Source organism: Bos indicus, chromosome 28, assembly GCF_029378745.1.
Source record: "Bos indicus isolate NIAB-ARS_2022 breed Sahiwal x Tharparkar chromosome 28, NIAB-ARS_B.indTharparkar_mat_pri_1.0, whole genome shotgun sequence".
In the NCBI taxonomy this organism is placed as follows: Eukaryota; Metazoa; Chordata; class Mammalia; order Artiodactyla; family Bovidae; genus Bos; species Bos indicus.
In genome coordinates, this window is record NC_091787.1 from 36010729 (window position 1) to 36034167 (window position 23439).

Genomic DNA, 23439 nt, shown 5'->3' on the forward strand with positions numbered 1-23439 from the left:
AGTGCCTAGTAGCATCACTGCTTTCCAGGTTTTCTCACATTAAAAACTAGCAAAGCTTCCTAGGATTCTCTCATTTGAAACCAGATTCTGCATTTAGCTTTGGGGTTTAAATTCTTCAGGTGCATTTCCACACCTGTTTCCCGCCTGTCCTTTCAAAATGACATGATTCGGGGCCTCAGGGAGCATTTATTTTTATCTTACCATTGCATGGATATGCTTATTATTGGCCACCATGGTTGGGTTCCCTATACATTCCATAAATGATTTCAAACGTTTAAAACTTGTTGTTTCTTTTATAATGGCTGAGAATGTAGTCTATCCAGGTGAGTGCTCTGTGTGCACTCGAAAGAAAGTGTTCCATTATAGTGTGGACTGTTCTATAGTTGTCGGTTAGGTTAAGTTTGTCCATTTCTTGTTTAGACTTCTGTACCTTAACTAATTTTTAAAATTACCTTGTCAAATAATTACCAGGAGAGTTTTTCTTGTTGTTGTTGTCCAGAACAGCTTTATTGAGACATAATTCATAAACCATACAAGTCACTAGTACCCTCCAGGCCCCTTTATCCCTGCTCCAGCCTTTAGTAACCACTAATCTTCTTTAGGGGCTTCCCAGGTGGTGCTAGTGGTAAAGAACTTGGCTGCCAATGCAGGAGACATAAGAGACACAGGTCCGATCCCTGGGTTGGGAAGATCCCCTGGAGGAGGGCATGGCAACCCACTCCAATATTCTTGCCTGGAGAATCCCATGGATAGAGGAGCCTGGCGGGCTACAGTCTATAGGGCTGCAAAGAGTCAGACATGACTGAAGTGACTTAGCATGCAGTCTTCTTTAGGTCTCTGGATTTCCCTATTCTGGACTTTCATATGGATGGAATAATATAATATGTGGACTTTCGTGACTGGCTTCCTGCACTTAGCATAATGTTTTCAAGGTCCATCCACAATGTAGCATATATCCGTATGTCATTCTTTTTATGGCTGAATAAGGTTCCATTATATGAATGTATCACATTTTGTTTATCCATTCATCTCTTAAAGGATATTTGGGTTTTCACTTTTGACTATTGTGAATAATGCTTCTGTAAACACTCATGTGCAAGTTTCTGAGTGGATGTATGTTTTCATTTCTCTTGGGTGTGTAGCTATGAGTGGGACTGCCAGATCTTCTGATAACTTTATGTTTAATAACTTGGGGAATTGTAGATTGTTTTCCAAAACAGTTGCACCATTTTAATGTTCCACAAGCAGTGGGTAAGAGCTCCAATTTCTCCACACCCTCACCAATACTCGTTATTATTTATCTTTTTGGTTAAATCCATCCTGGGAGGTGTGAAGTGTTATGTCATTGTGGTTTTGGTTTGTGTTTTCCTGATGAGTAAAGATGTTGAGCATCTTTTCTTGTGCCTATTGGACACCTGTATATCTTCTTTAGAGAAATGTCTAGATCCTTTGCCCATTTTTTGACTGAATTGTCCTTTTATTATTGAGTTGTAAGAATTTTTATGTACTCCAGACACAAGTTCTTTATCAGATATATGATCTGCAAATATTTACTCCCACTCCTTGAGCTGCCCTTTTACTGTCTTGATGGTGTCCTTTGAAAAACAAAAGTTTTAAGTATCAAATTTTGATGACATCCAAATCGTATATATGTTTTTTGCTGTTTATGCGTTTGGTGTCATATCTAAGAAACCACTGTCTAATTTAAGATTATGAAGATTTATGCCTATATCTATATTTTCAAATTTGTTAATACAGAATAGTATATGATATTCTCTTTTATTTATTTATTTGGTTTTGTCTGTGCTGGGTCTTTGTTCCTGCTGCCAGCTTTCTCTAGTTGCAGAGAGTGAGGGCTCCTCTTTGTTGTGGTTGGCAGGCTCTCGATGTGGTGGTTTCTTTTTTTGCAGAGCACAGGCTCCAGGGTGTGCAGGCTTCAGTCACTGTGGTACAGGGGCTTAATTGCTCCATGGCATGCGGAATCTTCTGGGTCAGGGATCAAACCCATGTCCCCCACGTTGGCAGGCGAATTCTCATTCACTGTACCACCAGGGAAGTCCCTGATACTCTCTTTTAATCAGTTCATGTTTTACACTCTCTTTTTTATTCCTAATTCCATATATATATTATATATACACACATAATATATATATATAAACATGTATATGTTTATATATATGTTTTAACTTAATTTAAGCATGCTGGGTGATTTCCTATCATATTAAATTTTTTCAAAGAACAAATGTTTGGTTGTATTTATAATATATATGTCATATATTCACTAATATTAGTTTTTTCTTTAGTAATTATTTTCTCTTTTTATTTTCTTTTATTAATGTCTTAGATTGAGAACTTGGTTTATTCATGTCTCATCTTTTTTTTTTTAAAAAGAAAGCCTTAAAAATTTCTCACTGTAAAATATTTAAACATATAGACAAAAATAATAAGTAGTGTAATATGTACTTACGGACCCATATTACTAACGGTTAAAATGGTGCCTTCTTTGTTTAAAAACAAATTCTTTATTTGGCTGTGCCGGGTCTTAGTTGCAGCATGTGACATAAATTTAGTTCCCTGAACAGGAGTCAAACCCGACCGTCTACACTGGGAGTGCAGAGTCTTAGCTACAGGACCACCAGGGAAGTCCTCCCTTCTTCGTTTTTATTAAAGTGTGAAGTACACTTTAATATCTTTCTAAAATTTCACTCCTCATCACTCTCCCGATATGCAAGCCTATTATAAATACAAAATGTACCATCCTTATATCTTTTCTGTACTTTAATATATATTTTGTAAGCAGTATGTTGCTTAATCATTATATGAATGACATTATACTATATGCAGTCTGAATGTAATTTATTGGTTCTTCATTTTTTAGAGAGATATGTCTGTGTTGTTCAAACCTATTTATTTTTCTTGCTATGGAGTACTGCATTATAAAAACATACCAAAATGTATTTATCTGTTTCCCTTTACTGGTCATTTATGTTGTTTCTGATTTTTAATATTTGGACAGTGTTTCCATGAACCTTCTATTTCAGGTTTTTCTGGGCGCATGTGTACTTGGAAGTGCTTTGTAATAATGTGTAGCATTTTTAACGTTACTAAATATTTGCCGAATATCATCAAAATGATTGTATCAGTACCTTCTACCATCAGCAATTTATAAGAATTATTGTTGTTCCATATCCTTTCCAACAAGCAGACTTTTCCATCAGACATTTTTATTCTTTCCAGTCTTGTAGGAGTGAAATGGTTGTATTTTTTCATCATCATACACTCACAGTAAAATTGATGGTGGTTTCACTCCTTGATGAAACAGTAAACCTTATTATTTTATTGTGTGACAAACTGGAAGGCTACATAAACCATTTCTGCTGCATACTGAAGTATGATGGCTGTCCTGAGGAAAAGCAGGATGTGATTTTTTGAGTTATATGCTGAACTAGCCTCCTTTGTCATGGAATGCCATTTTTATTTGAAAGAAGACTGACAAACGATGTCTTTTTTCAAACTTGCATATTTGAAAATTAATAAGATGACTCTGTCACGTCAAAGAAAACAACTGATAAAATTTAAGGCAGTGATAAAATTCCAGCTTTCAAGCAAAAATTAGAATTTTTGGAAAACTTATTTCAGCCACAATGAGCTTATTGGATTTCCAATACGTAGAGGCTTTTCTTTGAGGTTTGAAGTGATGTTAACAGACATGATTTTATGATATTGTAAAATAAAATGGGTCCACATTTGGAAGATCTGCTCGACTCCATGGACCAGTATTTTCCAAAGGAACATTGAGAAAAGTTGCTAAATCATGCATGAGTGAAAGATCCTTTCAAAGTTCAACATAAACCAATGGATTTTAATTTTATTTTACTTAGAAATTTTAATTTTTAATTTTGAGGTAACCTTAGACTTACAGAAGAGTTGCAAAGTTGTTCAGAGAATTTCCCTTATACGCTGCATCTAGCTTCCACTAATGGTTACATCTTATGTCACCATGATACATTGACCAAAACTAGGAGATTAACATGACCCATGAATTTTAATAGGACAAAGTACAATAAATTCACTGATATTGTTTCAGGTTTCACATCACAACAAACATTTAAGAAACTACCACTTTAGTTTTGGTGTGGTATAATAAAAGATTATCTATAATATCTGAAAAGGCATGGATTTTTCTCTTTTCTTCTCTTTCTTATTATATATCTGTGTGAAGTCAATTTTTTTCATATGCTTCAACTAAAATTATGTATTACAGCAGAGTCCAGCTGCTTTCTATTAAGCTGGACATTCAAAGGATTTGCAAAAATGGAAAATGAAGCCACTCTCCCAATTAAATATTTGTTATTTTAGAATATATAGCTATTTTTTATAAAAGTGCTGTATATGTTATTATGTAATGGATTTGCTATTATTTTATCTTTTTTTGATCATGCCCTGCAGCATGTGGGATCTTAGTTCCTGACCAGGGATTGAATCCCTGCTCCCTGCAGTGGAAGCACAGAGTTTTAACCACTGGACACTAAGGGAGTCCTGATATGTTATTATTTTCAATAAATATATATTACAATTTTCTGTTTTAATTTTGAATATGGTAAATATTGATAGGTATAATCCACATAAACAAAAATTCTTTGAGATGCTCAATATTTTTAAAGAATATAAAGGGGTCTTGAGAGCAAGTTATTTGACAATAGTTGCTTGAAATGATACATAGTATGTAATGAGTTGACTTTTCTACAATGCATCTAGACTAGTGCTATCTGTATACCATTCTTAGAGAACTGAGAAAAAAGTCACCATTCAAATTATGTTTTCTAGGGCTTATTTCTCTCACAGGACTCTAGTAAAGAAAGATTGTTCTAGACATTAATAAGTCAATACATGTAAAATATGTTGAACCATGAATAGCAGATAAGCCTTCAGTATATGTTAACTGTTACTATTGCTTTTATTAATTGGTGCAGTTATTTGACAGTTGTGCATACTCAAGTATCTTCTCTCAGTTGGTTGCTGATTTTTAATTGTCTTTGTGGTATTTTTTTGTGTGAGAAAATTTTTAAGCTTTAATCTGTATTCAAATACATCAACATTGTCTCTTATATTCTTTTTATGTCTCATAGAAGAAATTCTTTCCTTCCCCAAAGTAATAATGATATGCTTTTATATTTTCCTCTAAAGGTTTCTAAGTGTTCCCTTTCACAGACTCACGAAATCACCTTTGTCAAGGTCGTTGGTGACCTCCATGTTGTTGAATCCAGCGGTCAATTCGGCCTTCATCCTGTTGACCCATCAGTAGCCTTTGACACAGTTGACCTGTCTTTAATCCCCAAAATGCTTTCTCGCCTTGGTTTCTGTGATACTGGGCTCTTTTTGTTGTCCTCCTGCCTCACAGGCTTTTTTGTCCTCATCTCCTTGGGGGTCCTTCTCCTGTCTATATGTTGGAATGTGCTGGACTTCTGTCCTTCCACCTCTTCTAGTTCCTTCCTATACCCACTCTTTATCTGTTCTCATCCATTCTTACGGCTTTAAATATCTATCCAGTGATGCCTATAAAAAATTATATTTTAGTTCTAGTCTCTCCTCTGAACTCTTATTCGATTGCCTGTAGGATGTCTAGCAGACATCTCAAACTTAACTTGGCCCAAACAGAAGTGTTGATTTATCCAAGCTATTTCTTTCATGTTATTCCTTTCAGTAACACCACTTTTCATTCCGTTACTTAAGTGGAAACATTGGAGGTTTCTCGTTCTCTCTCTTTCACAACTCATATCCCAAATTTAAGCAAATATTGCTCTTTCCTCCAGAATATATCTTAAATCTTAACCACTTTATACTGCTTCCACCAGGATCATCTTAGTCCAAGAAACGATTATCTAGCCCCTGGACTATTTCAGACGCTCACTGTCCTACCAGGTGTGCTTGTTCCCTGCTTCCCACATAATGGGGAGAGCGAGCATTTTGAACTATCCATGAGATTATGTCGCCTTCCCCACTTTCCACTTGTCATGACTTCCCATCCCACTTAGAACAAAATCCACAGTCCTTACCCGCGAGGGTCGCTGAATGAACTGAAGCTGATGCTTCTCCAACTGCATTTGCGATTTCCCTTCTTGCTCCCTCTGCTTGCAGCCATTGTAACCTCCTCGCTGCCCCTTGAGCTTGCCAAGCGCATCACCAGCACGTGACTTGAATCCTCCTCCGGCCCCTGTCTCACCTGGAGAACTTTGACTCCCGTCTACCCTGTAGGAGTCACAGTCCTGGTGACCACCATTTCCTTCAGGACCCACGTGGGAGCTGAGGCTTCCACCCTGCAGACTGCTTCACGTCTGTTTAGTATTGAGTCCATGGAAGTATCTCTTGTATTCCTATACATTTGTTCTTGTTATTTTGGTTCTATATTGTTATGTGTTTGGACAAGAGAGATGTTTTCTTAAACTTTTTTTTTTAATTTTAACTTTTATTATTTTGGCTGCACCACGTGGTTTGAAGGATCTGAGTTCCCAGACCAGGGATTAAATCTGGGCCCTCGGCAGTGAAAGGGCAGAGTCCTCACTATTGGACAGTGAGGGAATGTGTGGAGAAGGAAGTTTTATCTTCACTGGGACAGCAAAAAGAAAAGGCTTTAAACCTATAATTTTTCTTTTGAGCTTACTGTTACTTGTACTCATATATATATTTTTTTGCTACAACTTTTCCCCTTGATAATGTATAATTTCAGTTTTGATTTGCCCTAAGATCCATGAATTCTCTAGGAGTATTTTCTTGATGCCTATTTCCCCTCATTGATTTCTAAATTTTGTGTCATTATTAGAGAATATGGCCTATAACATTTTTCTCACAAATTGCAAGATCAGAAGAATAAAAGTATATTCTTAAACTTTAAGGGGTAAAGTTCTATAGTTGTTAAGTAAAATTTATTGACTATATTATTCAAAAACTTTATATTATCAATTTTTAAAATCTATTTGGCTTGCCAGCCTCTGAAATAAATATTGTAGAACTCTCCACTATGGATATATATACATTTTCAAATTCTCTTTGAGTTGTTAGGAGTTTTTGTTTTATGTAGTTGTCTGCTATGTTGTCTGTTGTATAAAGTTTTATGACTGTTACAGCTTCTTTGTGGGTTGCATCTTTTATTATCACATAATATTCTTTGCCTTGTCTGACATGTTTGTCCTTGAATTTGCTTTGTCTGACATTGGTACTTCTGCTTTCTTTTTGCTTGCCTTTGCACGGCCTATTGCTGACTATTTTTAACCTTTTTCTTTTTTACGTGTGTGTTATATTTAAACAGTACAGAATTGGATTTTACTTTTTTTTTTTTTTTTTGCTTCAGAGAAGCACGGATTCATTATTACTTGCAGCCAGTAAGGAGAATACTTGGCCTTTCCGAAAGCAGTGTCTGGATTTTACTTTTTATTTACATCTGACAGTCTCAGATTTTTAATGGAGAAATTAATTCTGTTCCCCTTTTTGTGTTAAAGAGTATACTTAGGGTTTAGGGCTTCTGTGTTATTTTTCATTGTTCTCTGTATCAGTTAGGAATGTGCTCGGCTGTAAGTGACAGAATGCACCATTAATAGTTGTCTGATTAAAGAAATCTTTCATATTTGTATTACCACATTTCATTTAATAATTAAAGAACTTTATTTCTTGGAGTTCCTCATTTTCCCTAAATAATAAGAAGTCTGGAGGTGTACTGCAGTGGCTCGATTAGTTTAGCTTCTCAGTCAGATCGGCAAGGCCTCATCTCCTCTCACATTTCTGCTTACTCATCTCTGGCATGTGGCTTTCTTCCTCATGGCTGAAAAAGTCCTCCAGCAGCTCCTGACATCACTTCTTCATTCCAGACAGGAAGAAGGAGGGGAGGTAAATGAGCAAAGAGTGAACACATTTCTCCTAAGAAGTCTTCACCTTTTGTTTAGAACAAGAAAGCCTTTCGCTGGGACATCTGCCCACATCTTCTTGGTCAAAAGTGGGGATGACTGGTCACTTCTAGGTCAACTACTTGCCAATGAGAATAATATTACGTGATGGGTTTAGACCAGTTTCATTTGTCCTTTGGGGCTGGAGTAGAAACTTGCCTTTCCTGAAATGCAGGGATCTCTGTTACTTCCCAAATTGGGGTTTTTAGCAAGCAAGGAAGGTGGCTGGAATGGATGGTGAGGAGGTAACTGATAGCATCTGCTATGATAGCTACTCATTTTCTGTTGTTTTCTCTTTTCCTTTTAAGTATTGTTCCAGGATTGAAAAACCTGTTATCATGCGCCTTTGCCCACAGCTAATTTGGAAGGTCTGCAATTCTGTAGTAGTCGCTTCCTTGCTTCTATCAGTCATAATTAAACTTACATTCCTCTAGTACTGCATTGCTTTTAACATAGTAAAAAGATAACAATGCCTTTATATATCAGCCAGGGGAGTTAATGCTGCCGTCTGCAATTGATAAATTCTGAAATTTCAGTGAGTTATAATGGAGGTCTAGTTCTGATTACGTCACAGCTTGACGTGGATTGGGTAGCTGTGGCATGGGTCGCCTTCGAACACTGACTCATGGATCAGGCCCGTTTTCTCTCCACCATCTTGGAGTCGTCAATTTCCTGCTGGGTGGGTGGGAAAGAGAACGTGGAAAAAGGCACGCTGACTGCAAACAGCCTTAGCCCGGAAGTGGCACAAGTTACTTCCCCTGATGTTTCATAGACGAGAATTCAGTCACGTGGCCCCACGGAATTGAAGGGGACCTGAGAAAAGTCACCTGCTGGGCTCAGGGAGAGGAGGTGGCGTGCTGGACATAGTGCAGTCACTGTCACAAACTGTCATTCCAGTCATCCATGCATTTGTTTTTCTCTGCATAGATACACTCACTGCCTCCTTAACGGGGGTGCCTGCAAGTCTCACCTGGTCACTGCATCAGCCCAAAGTCCACAGTCTACATGTGTACGGCATTAGGCCCTCTAAGGTCCTGATGTGGCTCAAAAGACATGTCATCCTCACACCCTCGAGACATGATACACAGTGGGGGGAGCAGGGTCAGAATGTCCACTGTGGAAAAGGTGGGAGTATGAGCCCCACTTAGTCACTAGTCTATAGCATCATGAGGTCCTCCAGGTCAGACTCTGTGAGGACTCCCTGCGCTGGCAGTGAAGGGATGACCTTGAATGGACACTGACCGTACTCTGGAGGCTCCTCCTTGTTCATTATTCCCCTAGGTTGCATCCGAAGTGAATACAGAGGATCTCATCCTCCTTGGACCATATAGATATAGACTTTGAAACCTGCCTCCTGGTCATCGAGGTTGGGTGCCCAAGGGTTGTTAAGTCATTAAGTCCAGACTCAGAGACTTAGTAGGCTTCTTATCTCTTTGCTTCCATGTGCCAGGAGCAACAGCTAAGATTCTTCTCTGGACGTATTTCAGAAATTGCGTTTTCCTTTGCATCTTTATCCCATGCCTCTACTTTTCAACTGAAGGTCATCTGCATTTAGGCTGTTTGAAAAATAAGTGTGAAAGACTGCACCCTTCGTGTCTTGTTTTAGCCTGGTTCCTCTCAGGAGCAGAGACAAGGTTGGGAGACAATCACACAAGAGTTTATTCAGGAAACACCTGTGAGAGAAAAAGGGCCGGGAGCTGGAGGAGGCTGGGAGAGCCATCGCGCTGTAGTCAGTGCAGGCATGACCTTGAGTGAAAGAGAGGGGAGGGAAGGTTGGGTGGAGGCGTTCCAGGCTGTCCAGGGAAGGTTTGTTACAGCCTCTGAGGAGTTGCCCTTCACAGGAGTCTCATGTCTCCCAGGAACCAGCCTGCCATGCTCAGCTGAAGACTGGGAGCATGACCTTGGGCTCAATTCTTTCTGTTTCTTAAACACTTAAAAAAAAAAAATTAAAAAAATTTTGGCTGCACCACCCAGCATGTGGGATCTTAGTTCCCTGACCAGGGACTGAACCCGTACTCCCTGCAGTGGAGTCCCAACCACTGGATTGCCAGGGACGTCTCCTCAATTCTTTCTTGAACTCATTTCTTTCCCCTAACATCTTGCCAAACACAGCACCTAGAAACTAATGCATACTCCTAGTGCTGTGTTTTCCAACCTCCTTTCTTAAGAGAGACAAGTTCAGAAGGCATGAGGGTCTTTGTTTTAAGTTACAGTGTCTGACAGCTTTACCAGATGCTTCGTTCCTGCATCACATGAATCTTCAGCCAACCAGCCTGATAAACACCACTACTAAAGCATTGACAGTCAGTTGATATTCTTGTTGCAGCCTGTACCCCACTTTGGGGTCAGATCTCCATTTTAGTCATGGTTATCAGTGGAATCTATTAGAACAGGCAGACTGAAAAATCTCAGTGACTTAATCCAACACAAATTTATTTCTTGCTCAGGTTATGGGCTGATGTGGGTCAGGGAGATGCAGGGGCCGGCTGCTTCCTCTTGCAACACCACCATCTCCAATTCTTTGCTTCCAGTCAACAGACAGGGGAGATGATAGACAGAGATGAGAAATGAGAGAGAGAGAAAACTCAGAAGATGCTTGACTCCAAAGTGCCTTGGCTTGTATGAAAGTGTTAGTTGCTCAGTATTGTCCAACTCTTTGCAACTCCATGAACTGTAGCCTACCAGGCTCCTTTGTCCATGGAATTCTCCAGGTAAGAATACTGGAGTGGGTAGCCATTCCCTTCTCCAGGGGATCTTTCCCATCCAGGGATCAAAGTCAGGTCTCCTGCATTGCAAGCAGCTTCCTTACCGTCTGAGCCACCAGGGAAGCTTTGGCTTGGAAGTGACACAAGTCTTCCTTCAGTGAGTCACCTGATGTCTGCTCTGCTGAAGATCTCAGGTCTCTGGGCTTGGACACCAGTTCCAGCCCTGAACACCTGCTCCAGCAGGCTGACCTGGCTGCCATATTGCTCCCTAGAGGGAATGGGAGGGGGAGATGGCTGTGGAACAGGTCAATCTCTGTCTGGCATCCTCTTTGCAGATGACAAGGTTTTGTATGGTGATGTGATGGTTGTGCACCCCTGGTCAACCCAGGTCATTCCTCACTCATTACAACTCTGACCTTTTTTTTTCCCTTCCTTCTCCTTCTTCCTCCTGTTGTGAGGCAGCGAGTGACAAGCACATCCAGTGGCTGCTGGGGGCAGATGGCGAGGTCTGGGTCTGGATCATGGGAGAAGGTCCTGGTGACAAGCCCTATGAAGAGATCTCTGAGGAGCTGATTGCAGAGAGAGCGAGGCTGCAGGCGCAGCGGGAAGCCGAGGAACTCTGGTGAGAGGTGCCAGCGGGTGTTGTGGTGGGGAGAGGGTGCTGGTGCCTGAACACGGAGGCTTGGGGTGGGCTCAAATTAAGGATAATAGATTATGGGTGGGAAGGAGAAGCCAGTGCCAGGCAGCTGGCAGGCTGTTTGGAGCTGTGCTAAGATTAGGTGGCCGAAGAACTAGTCTTATGTCAGGTAGAGCTTGTGGTCCAAGTCCCAGTTCCACTCATTAGTGGGGAGGTGATTCGAGGCCTCAGTTTTCTACACCTATGGTTTGGGGACCACAACACCTTTTTAATATAGTTGGATTTATTGAGATAATACATTTGATATTCTTTCGCCTCTTCCCTCACTGAGTTGTCCCTAGGACAGCAGGGCAATTTGAATATCACTCTTAAAGTCTGCTTGTTCCTCTTTGTGTTACCTCTGTTTTTCACACAAGATGGACACTGAAGCCTCTGCTGATACTGGGAGGGTCAGACTTCTTTCATAAACAACTTACGACGTATTTGTTGCTAAACTTGGAAGTTTGTATGAGGTCGGTGCCAACATTTTTCCCACAAGTTTTAATCACGGTGTTTTTGTTGTTGTTTTTGACTACACTGGGTCTTCCGTCCTGTATGCAAGCTTTCTCTACTTGCAGCGAGAGGACTTCTCATTGTGGTGGCTTCTTTTGTTGCAGAATGCAGGCTCTAGAGCCCAGGCTCCAGAGAAGGCAAGGGTCTTTGGGGTCGCACAGAGTTGGACACGACTGAAGTGACTTAGCAGCAGCAGCAGCAGCAGAGCCCAGGCTCAGTAGTTGTGGCGCACGGGCTTAGCTGCCCCTCGCATGTGGGATCTGTCTGGACCAGGGATTGAACCCCGGTACCCTGCATTGACAGGCAGATTCCCAACCACTGGACCACCAGGGAAGTCCAATGACAATGTTCTAAATAATAAAATTGTGACATATATTCATGTTGAGGTTTGACAGAAAACAGCAAAATTCTGTAAAGCAATTATCCTTCAATAAAAAAATTAATTAATAAAAAAAATTGTGACATATGACCAATATTAAAAACTATAAAGAATTAATTAAAGAACAACTCAATACCCATCACCTAGGATAAGCATGATGAGGATTAGGGCAATACCTGCTCTGTAAAGTGCTGTATTCACACCTTGATAAATTGATTACTGTAGATCCACAGCATTATTCAAGGTACCTGTATAGTATCCCATTACATGAGGAACTCAACTTATTGATCCTGTTGAGGGACATTTGTGCTGTTTGCCCTTTTTTTTAATGTTATAAAAATCCTCTGATGTGCATCTCCCTACACCTTTGTAAACTCAAGCAAGAAATGGGATTCCTGAGTTTGTTTTTTTTTTTTTTTTTTCCTGGCTTCCAAAGCAGTTCTGCTGATTTACATTCCTGTACAGGAGAGGAACGGTTTTTTTCCCACCTTTGCCAACATTTGTGAACCTCAGACACTTGCCATTCTGATAGACCAAGAATGACTGGGCATGGCTTTTATTTGAAATTCTGTCGGCATGTGGTCCCTTCTTTTCCCACGCCTCCTGATATCTGCTGTTCTCTTGAAAGGAAACAGAAGGAGGCAGAGATCACCAAAAAGTTCCGGGATGCTCTGGCCAATGAGAAAGCCCGGATCCTGGCAGAGAAGTGGAAGGTGGAGATGGAGGACCGCAAGGCTGCCAAAGTCCTGGAGGAGCGCATCCATGAGGAATTCAAGGTGGGCCAGTGCCTGGGTGTCGGTGTGAGGCCACCTGTTGCAACCCCCAGGCTGATCTCTGGTTGGACCAGTCCTTGGCCAACCACTCTATGCTTTAGAGCACTCTCATAGTGCTTTATGAGAATAGAAATCAGACGTGTCTGAGTAGGAAGGAACTTGATATACCATCTTGGCTAATTCACTTCTCCTTGTACAGATGAGGAAATTGAGGGCCAAATAGGGAAGAGACTGTGTGTAGTGGTGATTGGTTTGGGGACAGAGCCAGGATCAGAACTCAGCCCTCTGCATCCCAAACCAAGGGTCCTGAAGTGGGGCCTGAAGAGAGCTGAGTCTGTGGTCAGACCAGCCTGGGATCCAGTTCCAACTCTATTGCTCACTGTTGTGTGACCTTGGGAAGCTTGCTGAACTTCTCTGAGCTTCTTGTTTGTAATATTCGTAATAACAACAATCTCCTTGAGATTTTTGGAGGATTCAAGGAGATGAAAAATGTAAATTTTTCTGCCCAGCACAGGACATTGTTTGTAAGTTTGCATATCTGTTCATTCTGAGACTCAGAGTTTGGAGCTGGTAAAGGAGCTTTACAGTCCTGTAGCAAGAAGCTTAAGTTTCCTGAAAAAAAGCTTAGGTTAATATTTTTTCTTCTGGTTCCTATTTTGAGATTTTTTTTTTTTTGGCTATGTAGGAATAATATATTTCTCAGGGGGTAGAAAACTCAGAAAATACTCTAAATAAAAAGGGAAAAAAAAAAACAGAGAGAATCATGCTGAATCTCAGCAGTTGTATATTTTTGTGAATTGTATATTAATGGCATTTGCCCATTTTTGAATTTTTAAAAACATTCCCCCTATAATGATTAGATAAAGGGGACATTGGCCTTTTAATATCATTTCTGTTGTAAATATTTTTTCTCAGTGTTGTTGTTGCGGTTTTCTTAATTTTGGTTATAGTGGTTCATGATGTACAGAAGGTTAAAATTTTTATTAGCCAATTATATGAATCTTGTTCTCTATTAGTTGTTTTATGCATAGAAAGACCATCATCACAAGCTTATAAAAATACTAATCTACATTGCTTTGTATGTCTTTCCAGATCTCATTTCTTTGTACTCAATTTTCCTTCACTTTGCTGTGTGGTATGATATATGGCTCTCACTTTATTTTATTCCAAATGGCTAGCCCATTATGCTAACATCATTTACTATGTAAATCATCCTCTCTCCTCTCATTGGATTTCCTGCCTTGATTCTTACTTCTTACTTACTTTTGGATCCTTTTGTGGATTTTTCTTCTTTGACTGATTATTCCTGAGCCAGATGTAATTGTTTAATTGTATGTAACTTTAACATAAATTTTACCATCTATTAAAGTTAGAGTGTATCATTATTCTTCATTTCTAAAATGTCCTTGGCTAATCTCATCCATTTTTTCCCCATTAGAGCTACTTTTGAATTATATTCTCAGTATCCTCTTCTCCCCTAATATCCAAAAAAATCTGTGTGGTGGTTTTCATTGAATTGCATCAATACCATTGCTGTATTTGTGGAAGATGAACATTTTTTATAATATTAAATCATTAAATCTTACTCAGGAATGTGATAAGTTCTTCCTTTTATCCACAGTTTCTTTTTTTATCTTTGATATAGTTGTTTTTTTTTTTCTAAATACCTATAAATGCACTGGCCACCCAATCCCAAACATTCTCAGTGACATATGAGGGCTTCTTTTTTTTTGGACTTGGGTAAAATTTATTGTTTTCTTTAAGTGCTCTATGTTTCTTTCTTTTAAATTTTATGTTTAATATTTTTATTGTTATTGTGATTGTGCTCATTACTTTTAAACCTACTGCAACTTCTATATATTTGCATTGTTATTGGTCTCCTTATTTAACTTTCCCATGAGTTGCCCTTTTTCTCTAGGAGATTCTTTTGCATTTTTAAGTGAAGGAATATGTACTCTCAAGACACTTCATTAAAAAAAAATTCAAACTTGGAAAAAAGTGGAAAGAAAAACGACATGAGTACTCATATATTAATATTACCACCTACATTTACCGATTATTAATATTTTGCCTCGATTTCATGCTCTTTGCTCTTCTCTTTCTCCGTCCACACATGCATACCCACAGGCGCACACACGGTCACATAGACATACTTGTACTTTTTCGTTGCTGTCAAACACTTTGAGAGAAAACTGCAGACATAGTGCTTTCTAACCCAGGAGTTGGCAAACTATTTTCTGTAGAGGAGCAGATAGTATTTTAGACTCTGTGGGTCATGCTGTCTCTGACACAACTACTCACTAGGACATCATGGCACAAAAGCAGCCACAGACAACATGTAGACAAAAGAGTGAGACTGTGGTCCAACAAGGTTTTCAAATAATGCCTGTCATTGGCCTGGGAGCTTCCCGATCAAACTTAATCCTTCAGTGTGCATCTCCCACAAAGAAGGACATTTCCTGTCATAGCCACAAGAATCATTGTCACACTGATTGAAATTAACCATGTAATTCCATAGTAGTGACTCAAATCCCATCCACACTGGAGAGATACTTAGTTTGTATTGCTGGATTTTGCATAGGAGCCTGGTGGGCCACGGTCCATAGGGTCGCAAAAGAGTCCAACGTGACTTTGCAACTAAACAATAACAATTTAAGTCTGCTGGGGAAGAAAACCAGTACTTTTCACATGTCTCCAGCAGTGAGCATCGCCTGTTCCAATCCCTAGCCTCCCTCCTCCCCAGAGGTGGGCTGAGTCCCAGATGCCGGGAGGGTAGCTTGGTGGACTTGGAGTCTTGGGGCTCGGTTCCCAGCAGAGATTCTCTGATGTCTCCTTGAGGACCTCAGTGATTGAGGGGTAGAAATTGTATGCTGGCTCTGTGTTGGGGTGTATGGAGGAATCAGTAAAGCCATATGTTCACTGAGGAACCCAAATGCAGGCTTTTGTGTTATTTCCAAAGGTTATCGTTATTGTGTGGTTTTTTTTTGTATGTGTTTTTTCTGTGTGAACACATATAAATGTGTTATATGTGTTTAATATACATAGTAAGTATGTCTGCTCTGAGGAGCCTCAGAAGTGCAAGTAGCATCTTTGAGGCCTTGGAAGGCTCATTAAGGAACATCAGATCAGACGTTGGGGCTGGATGGTCCTTGTTAATGAGCTGAGATATTTTCTGTCAGTGCGTCCGTACTTAGTTGCTAAATCATATCCGACTCTGCTACACGCCTGTAGCCCGCCAGGCTCCTCTGTCCGTGGAATTCTCCAGGCAAGAATACTGGAGTGGGTTGCCATTTCCTTCTCCAGGGAATCTTCCCCACCCAGGGATAGAACCCGTGTCGCCAGCATCTCCTGCCTTGGCAGGCAGATTTGTTAGCACTGAGCCACCTGGGAGCCCCATTTTCTGGCAGAGCTGTCTATAAATGAACTACCCTTTTATTGTGACAGGCTCTCCATCACAGGAAGTGGTTATGTGTAGGCTGAAACAGTATCTGAGAAGGTTTCAGTGGTGGATTAAATATGCCTGGCAGCAAATACTTGGCCTCTCCTTCCTTTGAGAGGAGGAGTCTGGTTCCCCACCACTGAGCCTCTGTGACCTTGTGGCTAGCCTTGGTCTGTAGGGTGCAGTAGAAATGACTGTGTGTAAATTCCGAGGATGGACAAGAGCAGATTGCACCCTCTGGCAAGGCTCACTTTTGGAAGCTGCCTCACAAGAAGCCTTCCTGCCCTAGGTTCCCAGGCTATCTGCAAGGACACCCAGGCTAGCTAAAGAGAGGCTGTGTGAAGGAGCACCTAGGCACCACACACGCGAGTGAAGCCTTTGTGGTTCTTCCAGTCAGTGACCTCAGCCAAGTACTCGACCATGACTGACATAATGTGCAGCCGAAAGGCCACCCAGCCAAGCCTGGCCCGAACTAGTATCTTCAGAATCTCAAGCACATAAAACGTTTGTGTTTTAAGCCACTAGATTTTGCTGATAGCTTGTTGTTATAATATTTAGCAATAGATAACTGCAACAGCTTTGCCAAAGGGATTTACGCAACAGGTTAGAGATTGGTTAGATAATTTTTATTGTGTCTTCCTACATCAAGAGGCTAACATAATACGAATCTTGCATGCAGCAATGCACCGATAACATTCATCTAATTTAATACTTTTTCCCCTGAGACCAGAAGTGGAGGTTGTTTGGAGGAGGGTGGTGGTGGTAGTAATAAACTCCCTGTTCTCAAAGAGCTTACCAGGTGCCAGGGAAGAGAGAATTCTGAGCAGCCACTCAGCCCCAACCATGACCGGAGGCACCTTAGAGGGCAGAGGTCCTTCCAGGAACCCTGCACAAAGACAGAAAATGGAAAGGAGATAAATGGGGTGACAAATGATCTGCTGGGGGAGAGAAAAAAGCACATGATGGGTGGAGGCAGACAAAAATCTGGAAAGACTGGCTGTGAGGCCCTTGAATGCTATGCCAAGGAGGTGGACTATTTTCTGTGGGCAAAGCAGACCTGCGTGTATTCAGAGGGCCATGTTTGATCACGTCTTACGAGGAAAACTGGTGATGTGATTCAAGTGATGAACATTTAGGGTGCTGCTGCTGCTGCTGCTGCTAAGTCGCTTCAGTCACGTCCGACTCTGTGCGACCCCATAGACGGCAGCCCACCAGGCTCCCCCGTCCCTGGGATTCTCCAGGCAAGAACACTGGAGTGGGTTGCCATTTCCTTCTCCAATGCATGAAAGTGAAAAGTGAAAGTGACGTCGCTCAGTCGTGTCTGACTCTTAGCGACCCCATGGACTGCAGCGCACCAGGCTCCTCTGTCCATGGGATTCTCCAGGCAAGAGTACTGGAGTGGGGTGCCATTGCCTTCTGAGGGGAAGCCAATTAGGAGATCTTTGCAATGGTCAAAGTGGGAAATGATGAGGGTCTGGACAGAGTCTGGGACTATGAAGAGATAAAGGGGATGGACAAAGAAACGCTGGTGGTGAAATCAACAATCAGTTAGATGTTGGTATGTGGCGCTAGTGGTAAAGAACCCATCTGCCAATGCAGGAGGCCTAAGAGGCATTACTGACTCAATGGACGTGTGTTTGAGTAGACTCCCAGAGTAGGTGATGGACAGGGAGGCCTGACGTGCTGCAGTCCATGGGGTTGCAGAGTCAGACATGACTGAGAGACTGAACTGAAGAGACTTAGGTTTGATCCCAGGGTCAGGAAGATCCTCTGGAGGAGGGCATGGCAACTCACTCCAGTTTTCTTGCCTGGGAAATCCCATGGACAGAGGAGCCTGGCGGGAGGGCAGAGGAGCCTACAGTCTGTGGAATCTCAAAGAGTTGGACATGACTGAAGCGACTTAGCACATGAAGGAAAGCAGAGAGCAAGGCGTCTGAGCCCCAGTTGGAGGGATGGCTAGATGGCACCAGCCTTTTGCATGGGGATCTGGGAAGGAGGTTCAGGCTTGGAGGAGAGAGAATGTGCTTGGAATGGTCATGCTGAGGTTGGTGTTTGTTGCTTTTGTTTTTCCACCCAGAACAGAGAAGAGTGGGGAATGGAGGAGAGGAGAGAACCTGTATGAGAAACCTGGTGCTTGAGGGAGTTTGTCTGGGGAGCCTGGTCATAGGAAATTCATAAAATAGGAGGCATACTCCCAGAACCTTCTGTAGGGTTAAAGACAGAGTTTAAAAATAAGAGCTACAGATAGCTAGAAAACTGTTTTTTTTTTTTTTGTTTTTTTTTTAAAACAACATTCTGTTGTGGCTGACACTGTGCTTTGTCACTCAGTCATGTCTGACTCTTTGCGACCCCATGGACTGTAGCCCACCGGGCTCCTCTATCCATGGAGATTCTCCAGGCAAGAACACTGGAGTGGGTAGCCTATCCCTTCTCCAGGGGAACTTCCTGACCCAGGAATCAAACCGGGGTCTCCTGCATTGCAGGCAGATTCTTTACCAGCTGAGTTGCTGGCACTATTTGAATGCAGTTTACATGCATACAGAAGTTTTTTTTTTTTAGTAAAAAGGTCGTGGAGCCAGATAAAATTTGCATTTTCCCCCGTTTTTTTTTTTTAAACTCCTCAGACTGCTTTTGGGTGCTTCTCTCTCTGCTTCCACCCCCAGCACATGGGCAGCAGGGCTCCTGCTCTGCCCCTCACCCTCGAGGCCTGTGCCCTCCCTTCCCAGCCTGTAAGCCTCCTGCCCCATCCTGCCTCCTCCGGGTTTCCGTGATGGGGAACAGACTCGGCGCAGCTAAGTTCTCCTTTCATTTCCCTCTGTTTTCTACTCCAAGCCATTCTCTTTCTGTTCTTTTTCCTTTAAGGCTGGAGTTCATTTTGGCCACCTCACGACACGCTCTGCAACCATGCTATTGCTGCTTTAATTTCTCTCGAACATTTGTAGACTTTCTCTGAATTTCTCTTGGACAAGGCTGGCATCAGTGAGACACAGCATGGGGCGGTTTACCCTTTCCTCATCACAGATCATCACAAACGCTCTCTTCATCAATTCATTAAGTCACCCGCTCTTCTGGTCAATGTTTATGGAACAGCTACTATCTGCCTGGCCCTGTGCGGGGTACTGGTGATAGAAAAATGAATGATACGGGCCTGGCCCTGTCCTTTGGGAGCATGTTGTCCTACAAGACACAATGGTATCACTGGGCCAGGCCAAAACCAAAAAGGACTATGCCTTCCAGAAAAAGCATGTGTCTTCGTGACATTTTCCACTGGGGTGAGATGGACTGCGCGTCTGTGGGCTCCTGTGGTGTCCTGTTACTCATGTGTTATCAGGAGAAGGGGGACTGGATCAGCTGGACAGCTCAGAGGGCTTTGGGCTTGCCAGAAAAAGGCAATCGACTCCTAAGGTGGAAGGCAAGTGTTTGCCTACCTGCCTTTCGGCTGTATTGGCCTTTCGCTGCGAACCCAAAGAAAGATGGCCTTCAGTGATCACAGATGGGCCAAAGGATTCTGAAAGTAGCAACAGTGAGAGTTTCCAGGCAATTTTAGCTGTAAAGGTTGAGCATTTTTGCAAAACCAGGGTGAGGATGATGCCATACTCTTTATTTGTGGTGGAAAATGTCTTCTTTTATCAATTCATTTCTGTGAAGAGCTTACCTTTGCCACAGTAAGTGACCGGTCATGTTCCTTTGAGGTGGAGCTTGATGCAGGTTTCTGGCTCTCTTTTAAAAGTATTTCTTTGTTTCTTTCTTTACTTATTTGATCTTTAGTTATGGCACGGGGACTGTTAGTTGTGGCACGTGAGATCTAATTCTGTGACCAAGGACGGAACCCAGTCCCCCTGCTTGGGAGCACAGAGTCTCAGCCACTGGACCACCAGGGAAGTCCTTGGTTTCTGGTGTTGTCCCATTCTCAGGAGAAAAGAATTGAGTGAACTGTGGAACTGCCATCCATCCATCTGTCTGTCTATTTATTGGTAGTAAATTTTCCTCCATCTTTATTGAGGTGTGATTGACAAATCAAAATTGTATGAGAGGAGAAGGCAATGACACCCCACTCCAGTACTCTTGCCTGGAAAATCCCATGGACGGAGGGGCCTGGTGGGCTGCAGTCCATGGGGTTGCTAGGAGTTGGACACGACTGAGCGACTTCACTTTATTTTTTCACTTTCATGCATTGGAGAAGGAAATGGCAACCCACTCCAGTGTTCTTGCCTGGAGAATCCCAGGGACGGGGGAGCCTGGTGGGCTTCCGTCTATGGGGTCGCACAGAGTCGGACACGACTGAAGCGACTTAACAGCAGTAGCAGCAGTAAGGTGTACAACGTGACATTTTGATATACATATACATTATGAAATGGTGACACAATCAAGCTGACTAACATATCCATCACCTCACCTACTCTTTTTGTGTGATGAGAGCACTAGTTTGATGAAGCCCATGTCCATTAAATACAGTGTTCATTTATAGTCCTCTTGCTGTACGTTAGATCTCCAGAATTTTTGCTTTCTATATAACTGAAGCTTTGTGCCTTTTTGCCACACAGCTAAAGTATCTATAGATAGATTTTTAAAAGTAGTATATGTGTATATACAGCGAAATATTATTCAGTCTTAGAAGGAAGTCCTGACATTTGTGACAACGCAGATGAACTTGGAGAACATTATGCTAAGTGAAATAAGCTCGACACAGAAGGCCAAATGCTGCATGATCTTACTTAAATGTGGAGTCTAACAAAGTTGAACTTGTAGAAGCAGGGAGTAGAATGGAAGTCGTGGAGTTGGGATAGGAGTGGGTGGGGAGGGAAGTGGGCACTGGCATTTACCATGCTGCTTCCTGTTGCCACAGCTGGTTGGAGTCGGAACACTGTATTTAATTTGAGGTGGTTGGTCAAATGCCATTTATCTATGGTACACCAGTCATAACCCTTTTCTGGGGGTACTAAGTCTCCTTGTTATGGTAAATTGTGTCCAGTTAAAATACATATGTTGAACTCCCAACCCTAGGGTCTCAGGATGTAACTGTATTTGGACCTAAAGGTCTTTATAGAGGAAATTAAGTTCAAATGAGGTTTTTAGGGCAGGCCCTAAAACAATGGCTTCCCAGGTGGCTCAGATGGTAAAGAATCTACCTGCAGTGCAGGAGACCTGGGTTCGATCCCTAGGTTGGGAAGATCTGGAGAAGGGATTGGCAACCCTCTCTAATATTCTTGCTTTGAGAATTCCATGGACCGGGGAGCCTGGCAGGCTACAGTCCAAGCTAAATCAATATGTTTGTTACCCTTAAAAGAAGAGGAAATTTGGACAGAGACATGCGTGAACACAGAGGAAAGACCATGTGCTGCTTATAAGCCAAGAAGAGAGGGCTCAGAAAGAAATCAACCCTGCTGACACTTTGGTCTTGAACTTCTGGCCTCCAGAACTGTGAGACAATAAATATCTGTTGTTTAAGCCTACCTTCCCCAGTCTATGGTGCTTTGTTATGGCAGCCGGGAAAACTAGTATCCTCACAAGGAAGTAAGACTGGGGGGTTGAAAGCCCTCTGGCTCTGACATGCCTCAACTGTCTGTAATTTCCCTGCGATCACTCCTGTTTGGAAGACTTCTGTGAGTGGACGATAGATCTATAGTCCCTGGTGGAAGCTCTCTTGGTTAGTGCGCAGTGTATTGAGCAATGTGGTGACCACAATCCGATTAAGGATTCCTGGGAGAAGAATGGGAAACCCACTTTGCAAACTGTGATGTGCCATGCCAGTGTGACGCTTCGTTTTTATGCTGCTGAGATGCTAGTGACTGATGAAAGTGAAATACAACTTTGGGGTAAAATTCGATTTTTTCTGTTTTGGAGGCAGACAGACTTTGGTTCCAGTTTTGCATCCGTCATTAACTCTCTGCTCTAGTATTTTGCATCTTAAAGAACAACCAACTCACCCTCCCTTTTCTAGCTTAACCCCACATCCCCCTCTGGCTGCTGCTTCCTGTCTCTGCTCATTTTTAGAAGGAAATGTCTTGAAAGGAGTTGTCTGTGATCACTTCCTCTCTCTCCCCCATGCTGCCTGGATGGCTGCCCATTCGCTCCACCAGGGCTGCTGTTGACAAGATCTCACATCTCGTGGTCCTGAGACCACGTTCTGCGGTCCCTTGGTGCTTCTCTGTCATCTCTTGTGGTGTCTCAGTAGCCTGCAGCTCGGCTCACCACCCCCCTTTTCTTCTCAGCTTCTCCTGCAGACGTAGCCGCCTCTGGGTTTTTATCTTACCCCTTGGTCTGCCTTCTCAGTCTCACTTTCTGGCTCCAACTCTTTCTCTCAACTTATAAATGGCTCAGTGCCCCCAAGGCATTCTGGGTGTTTTCTCTGATCTACGTTCTTTCTCTAATTGACAACATCAAGTCCGTGGCTGAGAAACATCACCCCCGTGCAGAAGGCCTCTCACTCAGCCTCTGCAGCCTGAGCTTAAGTCCCTGGGCCCCTTAAGCCCCAGGTTTGTGCATCCCCCTACCCACAGCAGGTCTCTTGGATGTCAGATGGCATCTCAGACTCATTAAACATAGAATTTTGACTTGTTTTCCTTCCAGCTGTAGTGGATAATTCCCTACTCAGACATGCCAAACCCATTTCCAATGCTGGGGCCATTGAGCCTGTGGTTCCCTCTCTCTAGAAGTTTCTTCTCCCTGAGATTCACTCATCAGCCTTCGTATTATTTAGGTCTCAGAGCAGTCCCTTCTCAGAGGATTTCTGGTCACACTGTCTAAAGTAGCTGTCTAGACTCTATCACTTACCCTGTTTTAATTCTCTGTATACTTTATTATATAATATGATATATTGAATAGTGTATTATATAAATATTATATGTAATACGATATATTACATAGTATGATATATAGTACTTCTGATATTCTGATATATTTTTTATTTTACCAGATGAGTGTTTTTCTGTCATTGGAAGGCAAGCTCTGAGAGAGTGAGGCTAAGTGCCTTTTTCACAGCTATGGCCCCAGTGCCTGGAGCAGGCAGAGTCTCCT

At 42.1% G+C, this 23439-nt stretch overlaps 1 protein-coding gene across 2 annotated transcripts in view; it reads left to right on the top strand.

The window, feature by feature from the left end:
* Positions 1-23439, top strand: part of SH2D4B (SH2 domain containing 4B) — an 86889-nt gene that overhangs the window by 11398 nt on the left and 52052 nt on the right. Inside the window, exons 2-3 of one of the 2 annotated variants that reach the window (XM_070781877.1) lie at positions 11101-11264; positions 12839-12986. In XM_070781877.1, the coding sequence (XP_070637978.1) occupies positions 11101-11264; positions 12839-12986 (312 nt within the window). The remainder of the gene's footprint in view (positions 1-11100; positions 11265-12838; positions 12987-23439) is intronic. The other variant, XM_070781876.1, reaches the window with a different exon arrangement.